Genomic DNA, 19,206 nt, shown 5'->3' on the forward strand with positions numbered 1-19,206 from the left:
AGGCACATTTTCTTCTCTCCTCCTCCGCTCCTGACTGCATGTGCTGCCATATAAATATAATGGACGTCCCCATTAAAGTCAATGATGGCATAATGGGTGGACTGGCGGCCTTTGCGAGTGTACCCATAGGAGCAAAGCAGGAAGTGTACCCATCCATGCTGTGATTTGTTGATTTAACTCCACTGCATTGGAAAAAAACATTGCATGAGCCACAGTTAAAGGTAGACTCAGTGAATTGCCATTGCCATGAGCAGCACCGCAGATATTGAGATGAGTGAGATGCAACACCTCGCTCTCACACAGTATCTGGGCATGTGCATGCGATCGTTTCACGCTGTTCACAGCGTGGTAGCCAGGGGACCAAAACAGCGGAGAAGTTGAGCCTCACGCTTCAACTCTCAAAGTTGTGGAAATTTACCCACTATGCTGTTCACATTTGACCTTTAACATAATTTTTAATGAACATTCTACGTTACTGTGGAAATGATTGCATTACAATACCAGACAGTAATTGTGAGTGTACCCATTACCAGTCAAATTGCCAGGGTTAGAGTTTCCAAGCCCATTCTTTTAAACTAAATGTTTAGTCTCATCCATAACTGTCGGTTCTATGGTAATTGTGCCAGTAAGAGCAGAGTATTGTAATGGATACTCATTCTCCACAAACTAGTATTTTAAGTGTTATTAAAATTCTTTCCTCACAAAGGTTCATACTCAGTTTTATAGCAGAGGCAGTGGAGTGAATCGTTCACATCCTTTTGGTATAGGTTTAGTCACATTTTCAGTTGATGGGAACTGTTGTCTTCATTTATGAGCTCTCAAGCAATCAAATAATTTACATAGACTTAAAATAATGTTGACCTTTCTAGATGCCATAAAATGACGGGCCTGTATCAATAACTGGAGGCTCCACAGCATTGCCTTATATGGTAACCAGTCAATCTGTCTTCTAACTACCATGGTTGCAAAATGTTTTTCACGTTTGACCCTGTCTAAAGCATTGAGTTTTTAGCCAGGGCCCAGTTGTAGATTTAGACACTCCCCTAAAGGAATCTACCATCTGTTGTAAAGTTGCCTAGTGTACTAGATAGGCCTATCACATGCTCAACAAGGCTATTTAGGGGCAAATCCAGAACTTCCTCTCTCATGCCACTTAGTTTTGCTTTGATAAAGGCTGTTACTGAAACCATGAGCAGCTAGTTCCATGACCTATGTAATCTTAGGATGCAGTGAGTGAGTGTATGGCTATTGTTGTCAGGGTGTAAATGTTCTCTACATACCCTAGTCACGGCCTGGCTCGGCTCTGTCGTATCTACCGTAAGAATGTAACATGCATCCATCGCTGGCTGCCTCCTCATTCTGCTGGGGCTGTGTGGGAGGCTGGGAACTTTTTGGGCTCTGTGGTCAATTCAATCTATTTTGGTTGATTTAAATGCAGACAGTGATGGGGATGCATTTTAAACTAAAACACTTTAAAGTTAATTTAATCTCCTTTTAAAAGATTCATGAAAATCAACTGTGAACAGTCAACTTCTTATATTCCAAGACCAGCTTAAGCTGTTGACTCTTTCTGCAGGGTTGAACTTGGCAAGGATCAAGTTCATTTTCTCCTGTAAAATAAATTTTTTTTTGACAAAGGGCAAGTGCAACTTTCTTTTAGACTTTCTTTTGCAGAACTATACATTTTGTGTTGGAATGTGTATCAAAAGCTGACTCTTATTTTGTGTGTTTCAGAATGACCAGCAGCTGGACTGTGCTCTGGACCTGATGAGGCGTCTTCCTCCCCAGCAGATTGAGAAGAATCTCAGTGACCTCATCGACCTGGTGAGTCTCCAGCAGAAGACAACCTTATAGGGAGCGGCACTCAACTGTACGACACTTACAAATGACCTGATGATTGGCGGGGAAAAAATTATAATTAGACAATTGTGGGAGCTGTTTTATTAGACTTCAGTGCAGCTTTTGACATTATCGATCATAGTCTGCTGCTGGAAAAACAACCTGTTTATTTGGCCTTACGTCAACTCTTGATCCATGATATAGCAGAGATCTGTCTAATGGAAGCGCCTCCAACATAATCAAGTCTGTAGTTGCAGCGAACTGAAAAGAGGAGCGACCCAGGGATGTGTGTGCTTTGGGGACCTTTAACAGAAAGTGACTGGCAGAATGGGTGTTATATGTGGAGGATGAGGGATGCAGTAGGTATCTCAGATAGGGGGGAATGAGGCCTAAGAGGGTTTATAAATATGCTTCAACCAGTGGGTCTTGCGATGGGTACATAGACAACCAGTTTACAGAGGTGTATAGAGCGCAGTGATGTGTCAAATCTGGTGTCAAATCTGGTGAGGAACATCTAGCCACACGAGCACCCTTGCCTGCCGATCTATTAATTATGTCTCCGTAATCGAGCATAGGTAGGATGGTCATCTGAATCAGGGTTCGTTTGGCAGCTGGGGTGAGAGAGGTGCGATTATGATTGAGTAAACCAAGTCTATACTCCCAAGTACTTGTATGAGGTGACTACCTCAAGCTCTAAACACTCAGAGGTAGTAGTTACACCGGTGGGGAGAGGGGCATTCTTCTTACCAAACCACATTACCTTTGTTTTGGAGGTGTTCAGAACAAGGTTAAGGGCAGGGAAAGCTTGTTGGACACTAAGAAAGCTTTGTTCTGGAGCGTTTAACACAAGGGGAGGTACCAGCTGAGCATACGACTATATCAGCTGCATATAAATGGATGAGAGCGCTTCCTACTGCCTGAGCTATGTTGTTCATGTAAATTGATAAGAGAGTCGGGCCTAGGATCGAACCTTGGGGTACTCCCTTGGTGACAGTCATGGGCTGAGACAGCAGACTTTATACACTGCACTCTTTGAGAGAGTTAGTCAGTAAACCAAGCCAAAGACCTCTGTGACACTAATACTCCTTAGCCAGCCCACAATAATGGAATTATCTACCCTATCAAAAGCTTTGGCTAAGTCAATGAAAATAGCTGCACAACATTGCTTAGAATCAAGGGCCATGGTTTCATCATTTAGGACCTTTAGGTTGAGGTGACACATCCATAACCTGGGTGGAAAGCAGATTACATACCAGAGAGAATACTATAGACCTCAAGAAAGCCAGTCAGCTGATTATTGACAAGTTTTTCCAACACTTTTTGATAAACGGGGCAAAATTAAATTTGGCCTATAACCGTTAGGATCAGATGAATCTCCCCCTTTTTAAATAAAGGATGCACCATGGCTGCCTTCCAAGCAATTGGAACCTCTCCAGAGAGGAGAGGGGCTCAGCGACGATGGGGGCTGCAACTTTAAAGAAGAAAGGATCTGACCCAGATGGTTTTTGGGGTCAAGTTAAGGAGCTCCTTTAGCACCTCCAACTCAGTGACCGCCTGCACGGAAAAACTTTGTAACAGGTCAGGGGGGAAAGAGGGAGGCGCATCAGGGCTAGTCGCATTAGAAGGGCTGGGAGATGAGGAAATGTTGGCGGACAAGGAGGCATGGCTGAGTCAAATAGGAATCCTAACTTAATGAAGTGGTGATTAGAGCTCAGCCATGTGGTTGTTACTGACAAGGAGCAGATCACAGGTTAAATAACCATTTTTAAGGCCTGAGACAATTGAGACGTGGATTGTGTATGTGTGCCATTCAAAAGGTAAATGGGCAAGACAAAAGTTTGCCTTTGAACGGGGTATGGTAGTAGGTGCCAGTGTTCATAATGTTTGGTTTAGTCCATCTATATAAATGCACCATTTGTAAACAAACAAGATGAAGTTGTTAGATGATTCATCATATGTTTAATGAAAGTGCTGCAGCGGGAGCTTATGCCTGATTGCCTGTTAAGCAATTCAAGGACATTAATAAACACTTGGAACATTTTATATATATTACTTTATAAGTTTGTCAGTAATGTGTTGGCTACTGCAACTTTTATGAACAGTAGCCTATGTGTAGGCCTATAGCCTATTGTCTGTCTGGTTTGCAAGGAGGGGTATTTGGATGGCACAATTTATTTTACCTACAATTTTCTCAAGTAAAGCAGAAAAGTATCAGGTTTGTTTAAACTTCCTCTTGCAGTTGTTCTCTCTCTCATGTATTGCTGTACAATGTTTTTAATAAGGCTATTCGCAAACAACTTTCTGAGTGGGAACTCCGTTAGGCCTATAGATTCATTCAATGGTTGATCATGAAATAGTAGGCTATTCCTAGACCAACAAGTCACATTCAAATAGATTGGGGAGAAAGAGAAATTATGATTATTTTTTTAAACAATAAGCCAGACAACGGAGTGTCTGCTGCAAAAGGTCCATGATCATCTGACATAGGAGGGCCGAGAAACGCACGTTAGGGCCGAGAAACACACGTTAGGGCCAATCTGGCATTTTGCGCTGCTTTGGTGATCTCATTTTTCTACAATCTACATTGTTCTATTGCATTATGTTAGTCTGACTACCACACAGTACCAGTCAAAGGTTTGGATGCCTACATGTTAATTTTCTTTATTTTTTTGCTATTTTGTACATTGTAGCATAATACTGAAGACATCGAAACTATGAAATGACACATATGGAATCATGTAAAAACCAAAAGTGTTAAATTAATCAAAATATTTGAGATTCTTCGATGTAGCCACCTTCATGACAGCTTTGCACACTCGGCATTCTCTCAACCAGCTTTACCTGGAATGCTTTTCCAACAGTCTTGAAGGAGTTTCCACAAATGCTGAGCACTTGTTGGCTGCTTTTCCTTCACTCTTTAGTCCATCTCATTCCAAACCATCTCAATTGGGTTGAGGTTGGTTGATTGTGGAGCCCAGGTCATCTGATGCAGCACTCCATCACTATCTTTCTTGGATACATAGCCCTTACACAGCCTGGAGGTGTGTTGGGTCATTGTCCTGTTGAAAAACAAATGATAGTCCCACTAAGCCCAAACCAGATGGGATGGCGTATTGCTGCAGAATGCTGTGTTAGCCATGCTGGTTAAGTGTGCTTTGAATTGTAAGTAAATCACTGACAGTGTCACCAGAAAAGCACCCCCACACCATCACACCTCCTCCCATGCTTCACGGTGGGAACCACACATGCAGAGATAATCTGTTCACCTACTCTGCGTCTCACAAAGACACGGAGGTTAGAACCAAAAATCTCATGTGGACTCATCAGACCATAGTACAGATTTCCATCGGTCTAATGTCCATTGCTCGTGTTTCTTGGCCCAAGCAAGTCTCTTCTTATTATTGGTGTCCTTTAGTAGTGGTTTCTTTGTAGAAATTTGATCTTGAAGCCCTGATTCACGCAGTCCCCTTTGAACAGTTGATGTTGAGATGTCTGTTTCTTGAACTCTGAAACATTTATTTGGGCTGCTATTTGAGGCTGCTAACTCAAATGAACTTATCCTCTGCAGCAGAGGTAAGTCTGGGTCTTCCTTTCCTGTGGCGGTCCTCATTAGAGACAGTTTATCATGGTGCTTGATGGTTTTTGCGACTGCACTTGAAGAAACTTCTTAAAGTTTGGTATTGACTGAGCTTCAAATCTTAAAGTAATGGACTGTCGTTTCTCTTTGCTTATTTGAGCTTTTCTTGCCATAATATGGATTTGGTCTTTTACCAATATAGTGCTATCTTCTGTATACCACCCCTACCTTGTCACAACACAACTGACTGTTCGAACTCATTAAGAAGGAAATAAATTCCACAAATTAACCGTTAACAAGGCACACCTGTTAATTGAAATGCATTCCAGGTGACTACCTCATGAAGCTGATTGCGAGAATGCCAAGAGTGTGCAAAGGTGTCATCAAGGCAAAGGGTGGCTATTTTGAAATATATATATATATATTTTTTTTTTGGGGGGGGGAGAATAGTAAATATAAAGAAATACCCTGGAATGAGTAGGTGTGTTCAATTTGACTGGTACTGTATGTATTTAACTTATGGTATGGCAAATGAGGAATAGGCTCATCCTTAGTTTTATTGCAACTGGACTACTGCCCGGTCAAGTGTCACGGAGGGACACAGGCAAACTACAGTTGGCCCAGAATAGAGAAGCACGGCTGGCCCTTAAATGTACACGGAGAGCTAACATCAATAACATGCATGCCAATCTCTCCTGGGTCAAAGTAGAGGAGAGAGTGACTGCATCACTACTTGTCTTTGTGAGAGGTATTGACATGTTGAAAGCACGGCGCCGTCAATTCAAACGACTAGCTCACTGCTCTGACACCCATGCATACCCCACAAGACATGTCTCCAGGCGTCTCTTCACAGTCCACAAGACTGTGAAACTCACAGTACTACATGGAACTCAATTCCGCATCAAATAACTCAAGCAAGCAGTAAAAAAATAAACTACACCTAATGGAACAACGCTGACTGTGAAGAGACGTATACGCTAACACACACACTTTATTGTTGTAATATTGTTTTATTGTGGTTTTCAACATTTTGTATTGTATAGGTGTCGTATGATGAACACTTCTTTTTTTTAAATATTTTTTTGGGGTGATATAATTGCCCTTTTCTTGTTTGGACCCCATGACGAGTAGCCTGCTGCCTTGGCAGCAGCTAATGGGCATCCTTAATAAATAACAATAAAAACCACTCAGTCATATACACACTGACATGACCTCACCCATGCAAATCTGAGTGCTCCACAGAGAAACAAATAATCTGTCTACATTACAAATATATACTGAATAATAATATAAATGCAACAATTTTTACATTTTTACTGAGTTAAAGTTCATATAAGGGAATCGGTTCATTTACATAAATTCATTGGGCCTTAATCCAGGCCTGGGCAATTATGTTTCATGGAGGGCCACATTAGAATATATTTTTGCCTTTGTGGGCCAGAATCATATTACAGGATTATACATGTGTAGGACTGTGTTGACCGATATATCTACTGTAAATCATGTCCTGATATGCTACTTATTTTCCTTAGCATGCACAGAAATAAACCACATCCATGTTCTACTTTTGGTAGGTATTTTCTTTATTCAATATGCAATGAACTACACAGAGGGAAAAGACTGAAAGATCGATAAGCTCAAGTTGCAGGTCAGTGGGAGCGTTATCCACATTGAAGGTGAAAGGAGAGGAAACCAGCAGCATGATATTTTCCAACACTTTGAAAGCCTCAAAACGACGAAATCACAGTTCAAAGCACGCAGCAGCGATTTTAGATACTTCTCCCACTGGTTGTCTGATAGGGAACATACTAGTAGGGGATGGAAGGTGTGAGTTTGTTGGCTTCTACTTCCCTTGTTTGGAATTTAGTTCATTCATGAGGGCCATGATGTCCACGGGCAAGGAAAAATCTGCCAACCATTCTTTCTTGCAGTTGAGGGAAATCCACATTTTCCTTTCATTTGCAAAAACTCCGCAATCTCCGACTTCAGGTCCCAGACCTTTTTTAAGCATTTTTTTAAGCATTTCTCACGTTTGTGTGGTAGGGGAGATCTGCATGATCCGACTGTTTTCCAACAGTGAGACAAACTGCTTGTGGTTTAAAGATGTTGCTCTTATGAAGTTTACCACTTTAGTGACTGTATCCACAACATGGCTAATTTTCAGAACACATTTACAGAACACCACCTGATGAATAATGCAATGCAGGAAAAAAATAATCTGATCTGGGTTCAACTCAGCTACTTGATCTTATATCCTTTTCAAAAGGCAAACAGGTTTTCCTGTCAAGTTTGGGCACCATCAGTAGTCACACTGGATAAATTTTCGAAACTCCGTACCAGCTTTGCCACACACTTATTAACCTCCCTTATCTTTCCCTGTGGTTGTGCTCTTCATTGACTGCACTGAAGCAAGCTCCTCTGTAATTTCAAAGTCTGGTGTTATGCCTCGTAAGAATCTTAACAACTGCGTCGTGTCACGTGCATCACTGCTCTCATTCAGGGCCAAGGAGAAATGTGAAATCCTTGTCTTTCAACTGTTCCATATTCTCTGCCCTCAACTCTTCGTCTTGACAGGGAAACATTTTCAAACAGCTCTTGTCAGGGCAAAGTATTGCTGCAGAGTCCATTTTAAACATTCTTTAACGAATTTGCCCTCAGCGACTGGGTTGCTGTGTTTAGCAATTTTGGGACAGCTAGTTCTCGCAATTCCGTTTACTGAATGCAGTTTTGTGAAAAGTCCTTGCTGCTTTTGCAACTGAGAAAGCAACTCTTTTGGTGCACTTTCCCTCTGCTCAGGTCTGTTAGGTCTGCACCTAGTCACAGAAAAACACATCCATTTTTCCAGACAAAGGGAGGAGTCACAAAAATCAGAAATGGAGAGGGAAAGATTCACTAACCTTTGACCTTCATCAGATGACACTCCTAGGACTTAATGTTACACAATACATGTATGTTTTGTTCAATAAAGTTAATATTTGTATCCAAAGATCTGTTTACATTGGCGCGTTGTGTTCAAATGCATTGTCCCAAACAAACATCCAGTGAAAGTGCAGAGAGCCACATCATAAACATTGATAAACTATACAAGTGTTATTCATGGAAATATAAACTTCTCCTTAATGCAACCGCTGTCAGATTTCAAAAAACGCTTTACGGCGAAAGCAGACTTTGCGATTATGTCAGGTCTGCACCTAGCCACAGAAACGCGTACAGACATTTTCCAGCCAAGGAGAGTGTCACAAAAGTCAGAAATAGCATTACAATTAGTCACTTACCTTTGAATCCCAGTTTGACAATAACTGACTGATTAGTTCCATAAAGTCCATCATTTATGTCCAAATAGCCACTTGTTGTTAGCGTGTTCAGCCCAGTAATCCATCTTCATGAGGCGCGAGCACTTCGTCCAGACGACAACTCAGTTCCGTTACAGGTCGTAGAAACAAGTCAAACGATGTATGGATTCAATCTTTAGGATGTTTTTAACATAAAACATCAATAATGTTCCAACCGGAGAATTCCTATGTCTGAAGAAAAGCACTGAAACGAAAGCTAACTCTGTCGGGAGCGTGCGTCTTGAGCCTGAGACACTCTGCCAGTCCACTGACTCAAACAGGTCTCATGAGCCCCTCCTTTATAGCAGAAGCCTGAAACAAGTTTCTAAAGACGGTTGACATCTAGTGGAAGCCTTAGGAAGTGCAACTTGACTCCACAGACTGTATTCGGTAGGCCAAGCTTTGAGAAACTACAAACCTCAGATTTCCCACTTCCGGGTTGGATTTTTCTCAGGTTTTCGCCTGCCATATGAGTAATGTTATACTCACAGACAACACTCTGAAGTTTCTAAAACTGTTTGAATGATTTCTATCCAATAATAATATGCATATATTAGCATCTGGGTCAGAGTAGGAGGCAGTTCACTCTGCGTGTAATGAACACAAGAGAAGTGACACAATTTCACCTGGTTAATATTGCCTGCTAACCTGGATTTCTTTTAGCTAAGGTTTAAAAATATATACTTCTGTGTATTGATTTTAAGAAAGGCATTGGTGTTTAAGGTTAGGTACAGTCGTGCAACGATTGTGCTTTTCGCAAATGCGCTTTTGTAACATCATCCCCCGTTTGGCGAAATTGCCTATCTTTGTTAGGAAGAAATAGTCTTCACACAGTTCGCAACGAGCCAGGCGGCCCAAACTGCTGCATATACCCTGATTCTGTTGCAAGAGAAGTGACACAGTTGACCTTGTTAAAATAAATTCATGTTAGCAGACAATATTAACTAAATATGCAGGTTTAAAAAAGATATACTTGTGTATTAATTTTAAAGGCATTGATGTTTATGGTTAGGTACACGTTGGAGCAACGACAGTCCTTTTTTGTGAATGCGCACCGCATCGATTATATGCAACGCAGGACACGCTAGATAAACTAGTAATATCATCAACCATGTGTAGTTAACTAGTGATTATGATTGTTTTTTGTTTAAGTTTAATGCTAGAAACTTACCTTGGCTTCTTACTGCAGTCACGTAACAGGCAGGCTCCTCGTGGCGTGCAATGAGAGGCAGGTGGTAAGAGCGTTGGACTAGTTAACTGTAAGGTTGCAATATTGAATCACAAGGTAAAAATTTGTCGTTCTGCCCCTGAATTAGGCAGTTAACCCACCGTTCCTAGGCTGTCATTGAAAATAAGAATGTGTTCTTAACTGACTTGCCTAGTTAAATAAAGGTGTCCAAAAATACAGATTTCCGATTGTTATGAAAACTTGAAATCGGCCCTAATTAATCATCCATTCCTATTAATCGGTCGGCCTCTAGTGTGTTATCATGCTGAAACATGGGGTGATGGCAGCGGATGACTGGCACGACAATTGGCCTCAGGATCTCGTCATGATATCTCTGTGCATTCAAATTGCCATCAATAAAATGCAAACGTGTTTGTTGTCCGTAGCTTATGCCTGCCCATATCATAACCCCACCGCTGCCATGGGGCATTCTATTCACAACGTTAACATCAGCAAACCGCTCACAACGCCGTATACATGGTCTGCAGTTCTGAAGCCGGATGGATGTACTGCCAAATTCTCTGAAAGGACAGAGGTGGCTTATGGTAGAGAAATTAACATTAAATTCTCTGGCAACAGCTCTGATGGACATTCCAGCAGTCAGCATGCCAATTGCATGCTCCCTCAACTTGAGACATCTGTGGCATTGTTACAACTGCACATTTTAGTGGCCTTTTATTATCCCCAACACAAGGTACCCCCGTGTAATGAATATGCTGTTTAATCAGCTTCTTGACATGGTGGATGGATTATCTTGGCAAAGGAGAAGGGTTATGCCCAATGCCGTCGGGTACACCAAATAAAAATATAATTCACATTTTTAAATATAATTGTTGTAATGTTTTTCACATTTTAAAACAGTCCTTTTTATATTTTACTTTTTTTCTTGCCTGAGTAGCCTCGTTTCATTGACAAAAATAAAATTAAACCATCTAGTGTTCAGCAAAATAACACAATGTTAAATTAACATCCAATCACATTAACCGTTACTCTTTCGCGGGACTTCAACTAACGGTCTGTATGTAGCCAAACGTAGCTGCTGCTCATTCGGTTTGCTCGAAAAATAGATTTTTTTTAAATTTATTTTTATTTAAAACTATGGCTCACGCTCAGACACATTAACAGCTCTACTGGTAGTACTGCTACTACCAGCAGTACTACACCTGCACCTGACGGACACCAGTTGTTCTGCTTCCACGAGCACATCCAATGCTAGCATCATTAAATCTATATTTTGTTGTTATCCCAGCTAGCATGGACACTGACAGTTGTGAATCTGATGCAGCCGAAGAGCTACTGCATCCTTACCCAGGAAGGCACCGAACAGACAGGACCATCGTTGGACCATCCAAGAAGTGCAAATATGATGAACTACATTTTGATTTGGGGTTCACTTGTATTGGGAGTAGTGCCTTTCCTCAGCCACAGTGTGTTTATAGTACTTTTGCACATTTACACATCTCACAACTTGATGAAACCTGAAACCATAAACAAAACATGGCAATTTGAAAAATAAGCCACAGGAGTTTTTTTGGAGTGAGATTTAAGATTACTTTCTAGTACTAAGACATGTATAAAAGCAACCGATACCATTTAATAAGAAGGGGATAGAAGCGTCGTATATGGTGAGCTACCGAGTGGCTAGGACAGGCAAGCCCTATACTATTGTGAAGGACTTACAGTTGAAGTTTACATGCACCTTAGCCAAATACATTTAAAATCAGTTTTTCACAATTCCTGACATTTAATCCTAGTAAAAATTCCCTGTTTTAGGTCAGTTGGGATCACCGCTTTATTTCAAGAATGTGAAATGTCAGAATAATAGTGGAGAGATTTTATTTCAGCTTAGATTTTTTTTCATCGCATTACCAGTGGGTCAGAAGTTTACATACACTCAATTAGTATTTGGTAGCATTGCCTTTAAATTGTTTAACTTGGGTCAAACGTTTTGGGTAGCCTTCCACAAGCTTCCCAAAATAAGTTGGGTGAATTTTGGCCCATTCCTCCTGACCGAGCTGGTAACTGAGGTCAGGTTTGTAGGCCTCCTTGCTCGCGCACGCTTTTTCAGTTCTGCCCACAAATTCTTCAATAGGATTGAGGTTAGGGCTTTGTGATGGCCACTCCAATACCTTGACTTTGTTGTCCTTAAGCCAGTTTGCAAAACTTTGGAAGTATGCTTGGGGTTATTGTCCATTTGGAAGAGCCATTTGCGACCAAGCTTCAACTTCCTGACTGAAGTCTTGATGTTGCTTCAGTATATCCACATAATTTTCCTTCCTTGTGATGCCATCTATTTTGTGAAGTGCACCAGTCCCTCCTGCAGCAAAGCACCCCCACAGCATGATGCTGCCACCCCCGTGCTTCATGGTTGGGATGGTTTTCTTCGGCTTGCCAGCCTCCCCCTTTTCCTCCAAACATAACAATGGTCATTATGGTCAAACAGCTGTATTTTTTTCCAGGTGATGTCGATATAGGAATCGTTTTACTGTGGCTACTTTTGTACCTGTTTCCTGCAGCATTTGCCGTCCTTTGCTGTTGTTCTGGAATTGATTTGCACTTTCGCACCGAAGTACGTTCATCTCTAGGAGACAGAACGTGTCTCCTTCCTGAGCGGTATGACGGCTGCGTGGTCCCATGGTGTTTATACTTGCATACTATTATTTGTATAGATGAACGTGGTACCTTCAGGCGTTTGGAAATCGCTCCCAAGGATGAACCAGACTTGTGGAGGTCTACAATTAATTCATTTTTTCCTGAGGTTTTGGCTGGTTTCTTTTGATTTTCCCATGATGTCAAGCAAAGAGGCACTGAGTTTGAAGGTAGGCCTTGAAATACAGGTACACCTCCAATTGACTCAAATTATGTCAATTAGCCTGACAAGCTTCTAAAGCCATGACATTTTCTGGAATTTTCCAAGCTGTTTAAAGGCACAATTTAGTGTATGTAAACTTCTGACCCACTGGAATTGTGATACAGTGAAATAATCTGTCTGCAAACAATTGTTGGAAAAAATTACTTCCATGCCCTGCCGCCAGTCCACTTACCGATATCTGAACAAGAGAGCCTCACTGAAATTGTAACTACGGGACTATAAATTTGGTAACCACTGGTGTAGATGAATACTTAACATATTTACATGTTTTGTTATGCGGAAGCTCGTATCAATCAATACTGATTGAATTGTCATAGTTATTAAGCTTACACACAGCTAGATTTCTGAACTCCATGATATGTATATCTCGGGGGTGTTGGGTTGCACCGACCTTGGGCGGAGTGTACCTTCGACTACATCGAGTCTCTGTTCCCTTGTATCGACTGTCTGTGGTTGTATTTGGTTAACATTTTATCTGATAGGGGATTTCAGCAAACAAAGAAAAGCACATAGCTACAGAGGACAAATGGGTGCACAGTGAGGGTTTTAAAGCTAGAATTTATTTTAATTAAAACTGTAACAAAGCACCTTCCCCAATTCTGTTTCGGTACAAATCTGAGGAACTGGCCTGGAGAAAGGGGAATACCTAGTCAGTCGTACAACTGAAATGTGTCTTCCTGAATCAGAGGGGTACGGAGGCCTGCCTTAATCGACATCCACATCTTTGGCGCCCGGGGAACAGTGGGTTAACTGCCTTGCTTAGGGGCATAACGACAGAATTTTACCTTGTCAGCTCGGGGATTCGATCCAGCAACCTTTCGGTGAATGGAACCACTCTAAATTCATAACAGAGCTATGGATGCAAGAATTTACTATCCATGCCATTTTAAAATGAGTTTAACCATGTTTTTAGGTTATACAGTGTTTGTTTGCATTCATATTGTTTACAAACATTGCAATATTATTTTGAGCTCTGATATGGTATGAAAGTTAAACTAAACTCATGAGGTATGTATAACTTATATTCTTCAAGATTCATTGGGTGTATATAATAAATCATTTAAGTCCAAAAATGTATGTAGCAATTAACATTTTCAGGAGTATCGACTGACAGCGACTCGACGAAGTCGGAGATACAGTCCACACACTCATCTCCATTAATTTACATTATGGAGTTGAGGAACTCTGCTAGCTTATACAGACTTACAGTACACTTCTAGACTACCTACTAACTGCCAAGACTGTGCTTGAAATCTCCCGTACTGCAAAAACATCTGACAGATTAAGCTGAATCAGAAAGAAATCAAACCACACGTTCTCTAGTGATTGTTCTCCACATTTTTGGGGGGGATCATATCCCTTCAGACCCTCGTCTGCTCCTCTTCCTTTCTTCTCCCCTTTGACAACTCACTCCCCTGGGCACCAGCACTCTCCTTGACCGCCTCAGCCCGCTCCTCTGTATCTGGTTGTTAGCGCTCATTAGTAACGCTGTCAATCACTCTACATGAGCCCATTTAGCCCCTTCCTCTCCTTACACTCACTCCTTACGGTTGGGAATCACCTGAGCTCACCTCCTTCTAGTGTCATCCTTTCCCCCCCTATACTGTTCTGTCGCCTAAACCATTCTCTTTCCTTCTTGATTCTACTTTCTACCCCAGTTTCCCACTTCTGCCTGCCTTCTGTCCCCCCCTCTGTTTCTGTGTGTCTGGCGGTTGCCAGGTGTGGGGCTGTGTCCGTGGAACAGAGCAGGCATGGTCTCTGTGTGTTCTGAAGTGAGGCGGGGGGGGTCCATGTCACTGAGTCGTCATTTGTACCCTCTTTATCCCCTGAGACTGTCATTCAAATTCTTATCATATTCTCTCCCCCTCTCATTTACGTGTCACCTTCTCTCCCACTTAGCAAGTAGACATGGAATGAGGGAAAATTGGCTTAACCTCATCTTCCCCCTCATTCAGGGACATCATATGCCAGATTTCTCTCGTCTCCTTGTCATCTTTTTCTCACGCACACTATGCCCTCTCTCAACCGCTGCAGTCTACCCAGCTCTTGCCAAAGATAACTTATTTGTCCCCCCATTGTCTTGCGTCGGAAGAGGAACTCATCTTCTGAAAATCACTCTGCTCTCGGTAGCTATGTTGCACTGGCTACTACGGCAAACTATGCTCCAGCTAGCACCCTATGCCAAGCTTGTTTGAATGGCCATAGCTAGTTTGCCAGCTTGTTGAAGTTGTACGGGGCTGTCCTCAGAAATCTGCATGTTTAAAAAAAAAAAAAAAGAGTAAATTCTTATTTAGACAAATTCTTATTTATAAACCAGTGGGTTCATTTCCTTGTTCAGGGGCAGAACTACAGGTTTTTCTTTTTTTTTACCTTGTCAGCTCAGGAATTCGCTCCAGCAAACTTGGTTACTGGCCCAACGCTCTAACCCCTAGGCTACCTGCCGCCCCGTATCTGACTCTGAGAGCTGCCACTGTGCCTCACTACTTTGCAAAATTATCTTGTTGGCCAAATATTACAGAGAGCAGTCAGCTGTGCAATGGGACTCTGCACACGAATCACAGCAGAACAGGCATTTCATGATTACTCATTTATGCATTAGCTAGAACTTCACTATGCTAGCTAGCTAGTGGGACTATTCAGCATTGAATGTGTGTGAACTGGCGTTAGCATCCTTGACTTTTTGAGACTGGTTCAGCGAGCAGACGCTAGCAAATGTTGTGCACATTACAAATTAACTTTTGAGGATGAAAGGGGGTTCAGGGGACGATGTCACCTTGTTAACATTTTCAAATATTAAAACAGCATATTGTAGCCGGACTGCTTTTTAGCTATCCCATATGTGTTTATGCGAGTGATCAGTGCAGACCTCAATCTGACGTGGGACAATGTCTACACCGTACACACACACACCTAGAGCTGGGTGATATTGCCAAAATAGCGTGTGTATACATGCTCTCTCGCTACACCTCGCTCGCTCGCTCGCTCTACCTCGCTCGCTCTCTCTACCAGTAAAACGTTTTTTTGGAACACCTACTCATTCAAGGGTTTTTATTTGTACTATTTTCTACATTTGTAGAATAATAGTGAAGACAAACTATGAAAACACATATGGAATCATGTAGTAAGCAAAAAAGTGTTAACCAAATCAAGATATATTTGTGATTCTTCCACCTTTTGCCTTGACAGCTTTGCACGCACTTGAGATTTTCTCAACCCTGGAATGCTTTTCCAACCGTCTTGAACGACTTCCCACATATACTGACACTTGCTAGCTGCTTTTCCTCATCTCTGCGGTCCAACTCATCCCAAACCATCTCAATTTGTTTGAAGTCGGGATTGTGGAGGCCAGGTAATCTGATGCAGCACTCCATCACTCTCCGTCTTGGTCAAATAGCCCTTACACTGCCTGGAGGTGTTTTGGTCATTGTCCTGTTGGAAAAACAAATGATAGTCCCACTAACCGCTAGGCTACCTTCCGCCCCACTAATAATAATGGGGTGGCAGGTAGTGGTTGGACGAGTAACCGGAAGGTTGCAAGATCGAATCCCCAAGCTGACAAAGTAAAAATATGTTCTGCTCCTGAACAAGGCAGTGAACCCACTGTTCCTAGGCCGTAATTGAAAATAAGAATTTGTTCATAACTGACTCGCCTAGTAAATACGCCATCCCAACGTTTTGGGATTTTTTATCTGTGGTAGCTGATTCTGTGTATATGCAGAATGCTGTGGTAGCCACCCTGGTTAAGTGTGCCTTGAATTCTAAATGAATTAGTGTCACCAGCAAAGCACCATAACACCACCTCCATGCTTTACGGTGGGAAATACACATGCAGAGATCATCCATTCACACACCGCGTCTCACAAAGATATGTTGGTTGGAACCAAAAATAACAAATTTGCACTCTAGACAAAATAACAAATTTCCATCGGTCTAATGTCCATTGCTCGTGTTTCTTGGCCCAAGTAAGTCTCTTCTTATTGGTGTTCTTTTAGTAGTGATTTCTTTGCAGCAATTCAACCATGACGGCCTGATTCACACAGTCTCCTCGGAAAAGTTGATGTTGAGGTGTCTGTTACTTGAACTCTGAAGCATTTATTTGGGCTGCAATTTCTGAAGCTGGTAACTCTAATGAACTTAACTCTGCTGCAAAGGATAACTCTGGGTCTTCCATTTCTGTGGCTGTCCTCATGAGAACAGTTTCATCATAGCGCTTGATGTTTTTTTGCAACTGCACTTGAAGAAACTTTAGTAGTTCTTGAAATGTTCCGTATTGACTGACCTTCATGTCTTAAAGTATTGATGAACTGTAATTTCATTTAGCCTATTTGAGCTGTTCTTGCCATAATACGGACTTGGTCTTTTACCAAATCTTCTGTATACTTGTGACAACACAACTGATTGGCTCAAACGGATTAAGAAGGAAAGCAATTCTACAAATTAACTTTTAAGGCACGCCTGTTAATTCAAATCAAATGTATTTATATATGCCTTCGTACATCAGCTGATATCTCAAAGTGCTGTACAGAAACCCAGCCTAAAACCCCAAACAGCAAGGAATGCAGGTGTAGAAGCACGGTGGCTAGGAAAAACTCCCTAGAAAGGCCAAAACCTAGGAAGAAACCTAGAGAGGAACCAGGCTGTAGGGTGGCCAGTCCTCTTCTGGCTGTGCCGAGTGGAGATTATAACAGAACATGGCCAAGATGTTCATAAATGACCAGCATTGTCCAATAATAATTAGGCAGAACAGTTGAAACTGGAGCAGCAGCACGGCCAGGTGGACTGGGGACATCAAGGAGTCATCATGTCAGGTAGGCATGGTCCTAGGGCTCAGGTCCTCCGAGAGAGAGAAAGAAAGAAAGAGAATTAGAGAGAGCACACTTAAATTCACACAGGACACCGAATAGGACAGGAGAAGTACTCCAGATATAACAAACTGACCCTTATTGAAATGCATTCCAGGTGACTACCTCGTGAAGCTGGTTGAGAGAGTGCCAAGAGTGTGCAAAGCCGTTGTTAGGTTCTTATTTTTCAGAGTAAATAACTCGCGGACATTAGATAAGCTTTAACCAAGTTTAAACACTCCTCCAATCCTTACATTTTATGGCTCTACATGAAGCTAATAAAGAGGGTAACAGGATAACAAACCTTTATTACTCCCTTAAGAGAATCTGTCCTCACCTCCTGACCTCAACACATTCCTTCATCTAATCCACAGATGTCCATTGATTTTCTTCATAGAACCATTCACTTCGGACATAACCCAGTCTCTTTCATTTCCTATCTCAATTATCAAAGTTAGGCCAATTCCAACACTGTCAAGGCAAAGGGTGGCTCTTTGAAGAATCTCAAATATTTTGGTTACTACATGATTCCATGTCATTTCAAAAATGTTGCTGTCTTCACTATTATTCTACAATGTAGAAAATAGTCAAAATAAAGAAAAACCCTTGAATGTGTAGGTGTTCTAAAACCTTTGACCTGTACTGTATATACACTACCGTTCAAAAGTTTGGGATCACTTAGAAATGTCCTTGTGTTTTGCGGGTACTATTTAATTTAGCTGCCAGTTGAGTACTTGTGAGGTGTCTTGTTTCTCAAACTAGACCCTAATGTACTTGTCCTCTTGCTCAGTTGTGCACCATGGTCTCCCACTCCTCTTTCTATTCTGGTTAGGGCCAGTCTGTACTATTCTGTGAGGGGAGTAGTACACAGTGTTGTATGAGATCTTCAGTTTCTTGGCAATTTCTCGCATGGAATAGCCTTTATTTCTCAGAACAAGAATAGACTGACGAGTTTCAGAAGAAAGTTATTTGTTTCTGGCCATTTTGATCCTGTAATCAAACCCACAAATGCTGATGCGCCAGATACTCAACCAGTCTTTAATCAGCAGTTTTCAGCTGTGCAAACACAATTGCAAAAAGGTTTTCCAATGAGCAATTACCCTATTAAAATGATAAACTTGGATTTGCTAATGCAATGTTCCATTGGAACACAGGAGTGATGGTTTTTGATAATGGACCTCTGTACGCCTATGTAGATAATCCATTAAAATCTGTCGTTTCCAGCTACAATAGTCATTTACAACATTAACAATGTCTGCACTGTAAATTTGCTTTTCTTTCAATCAAGGACATTTCTAAGTGACTACAAACTTTTGAACGGTAGTGTATATATTTTCATTGAACTAAGTTAAGAACAATTTCGGCCTATTCCAACCAAACCCTATTACCACCAAACCCAGCGCACAATGCTGGGCCAATTGTGCGCTGCCCTATGGGACTCCCAATCATGGCTGGTTGTGATGGCCTGGAATCGAACCAGGGACTGTAGTGATGCCTCTAGCACTGAGATGCAGTGC

General features: G+C 41.7%; 1 protein-coding gene across 2 annotated transcripts in view; it reads left to right on the forward strand.

The window, feature by feature from the left end:
• Positions 1-19,206, forward strand: part of LOC109891098 (F-actin-capping protein subunit beta isoforms 1 and 2) — a 32,471-nt gene that overhangs the window by 3,943 nt on the left and 9,322 nt on the right. For both annotated transcript variants that reach the window (XM_020483401.2, XM_020483400.2), the window contains exon 2: positions 1,735-1,824. In XM_020483401.2, the coding sequence (XP_020338990.1) occupies positions 1,735-1,824 (90 nt within the window). The remainder of the gene's footprint in view (positions 1-1,734; positions 1,825-19,206) is intronic.

This window comes from Oncorhynchus kisutch, linkage group LG5, assembly GCF_002021735.2.
Source record: "Oncorhynchus kisutch isolate 150728-3 linkage group LG5, Okis_V2, whole genome shotgun sequence".
NCBI classification, from domain to species: Eukaryota; Metazoa; Chordata; class Actinopteri; order Salmoniformes; family Salmonidae; genus Oncorhynchus; species Oncorhynchus kisutch.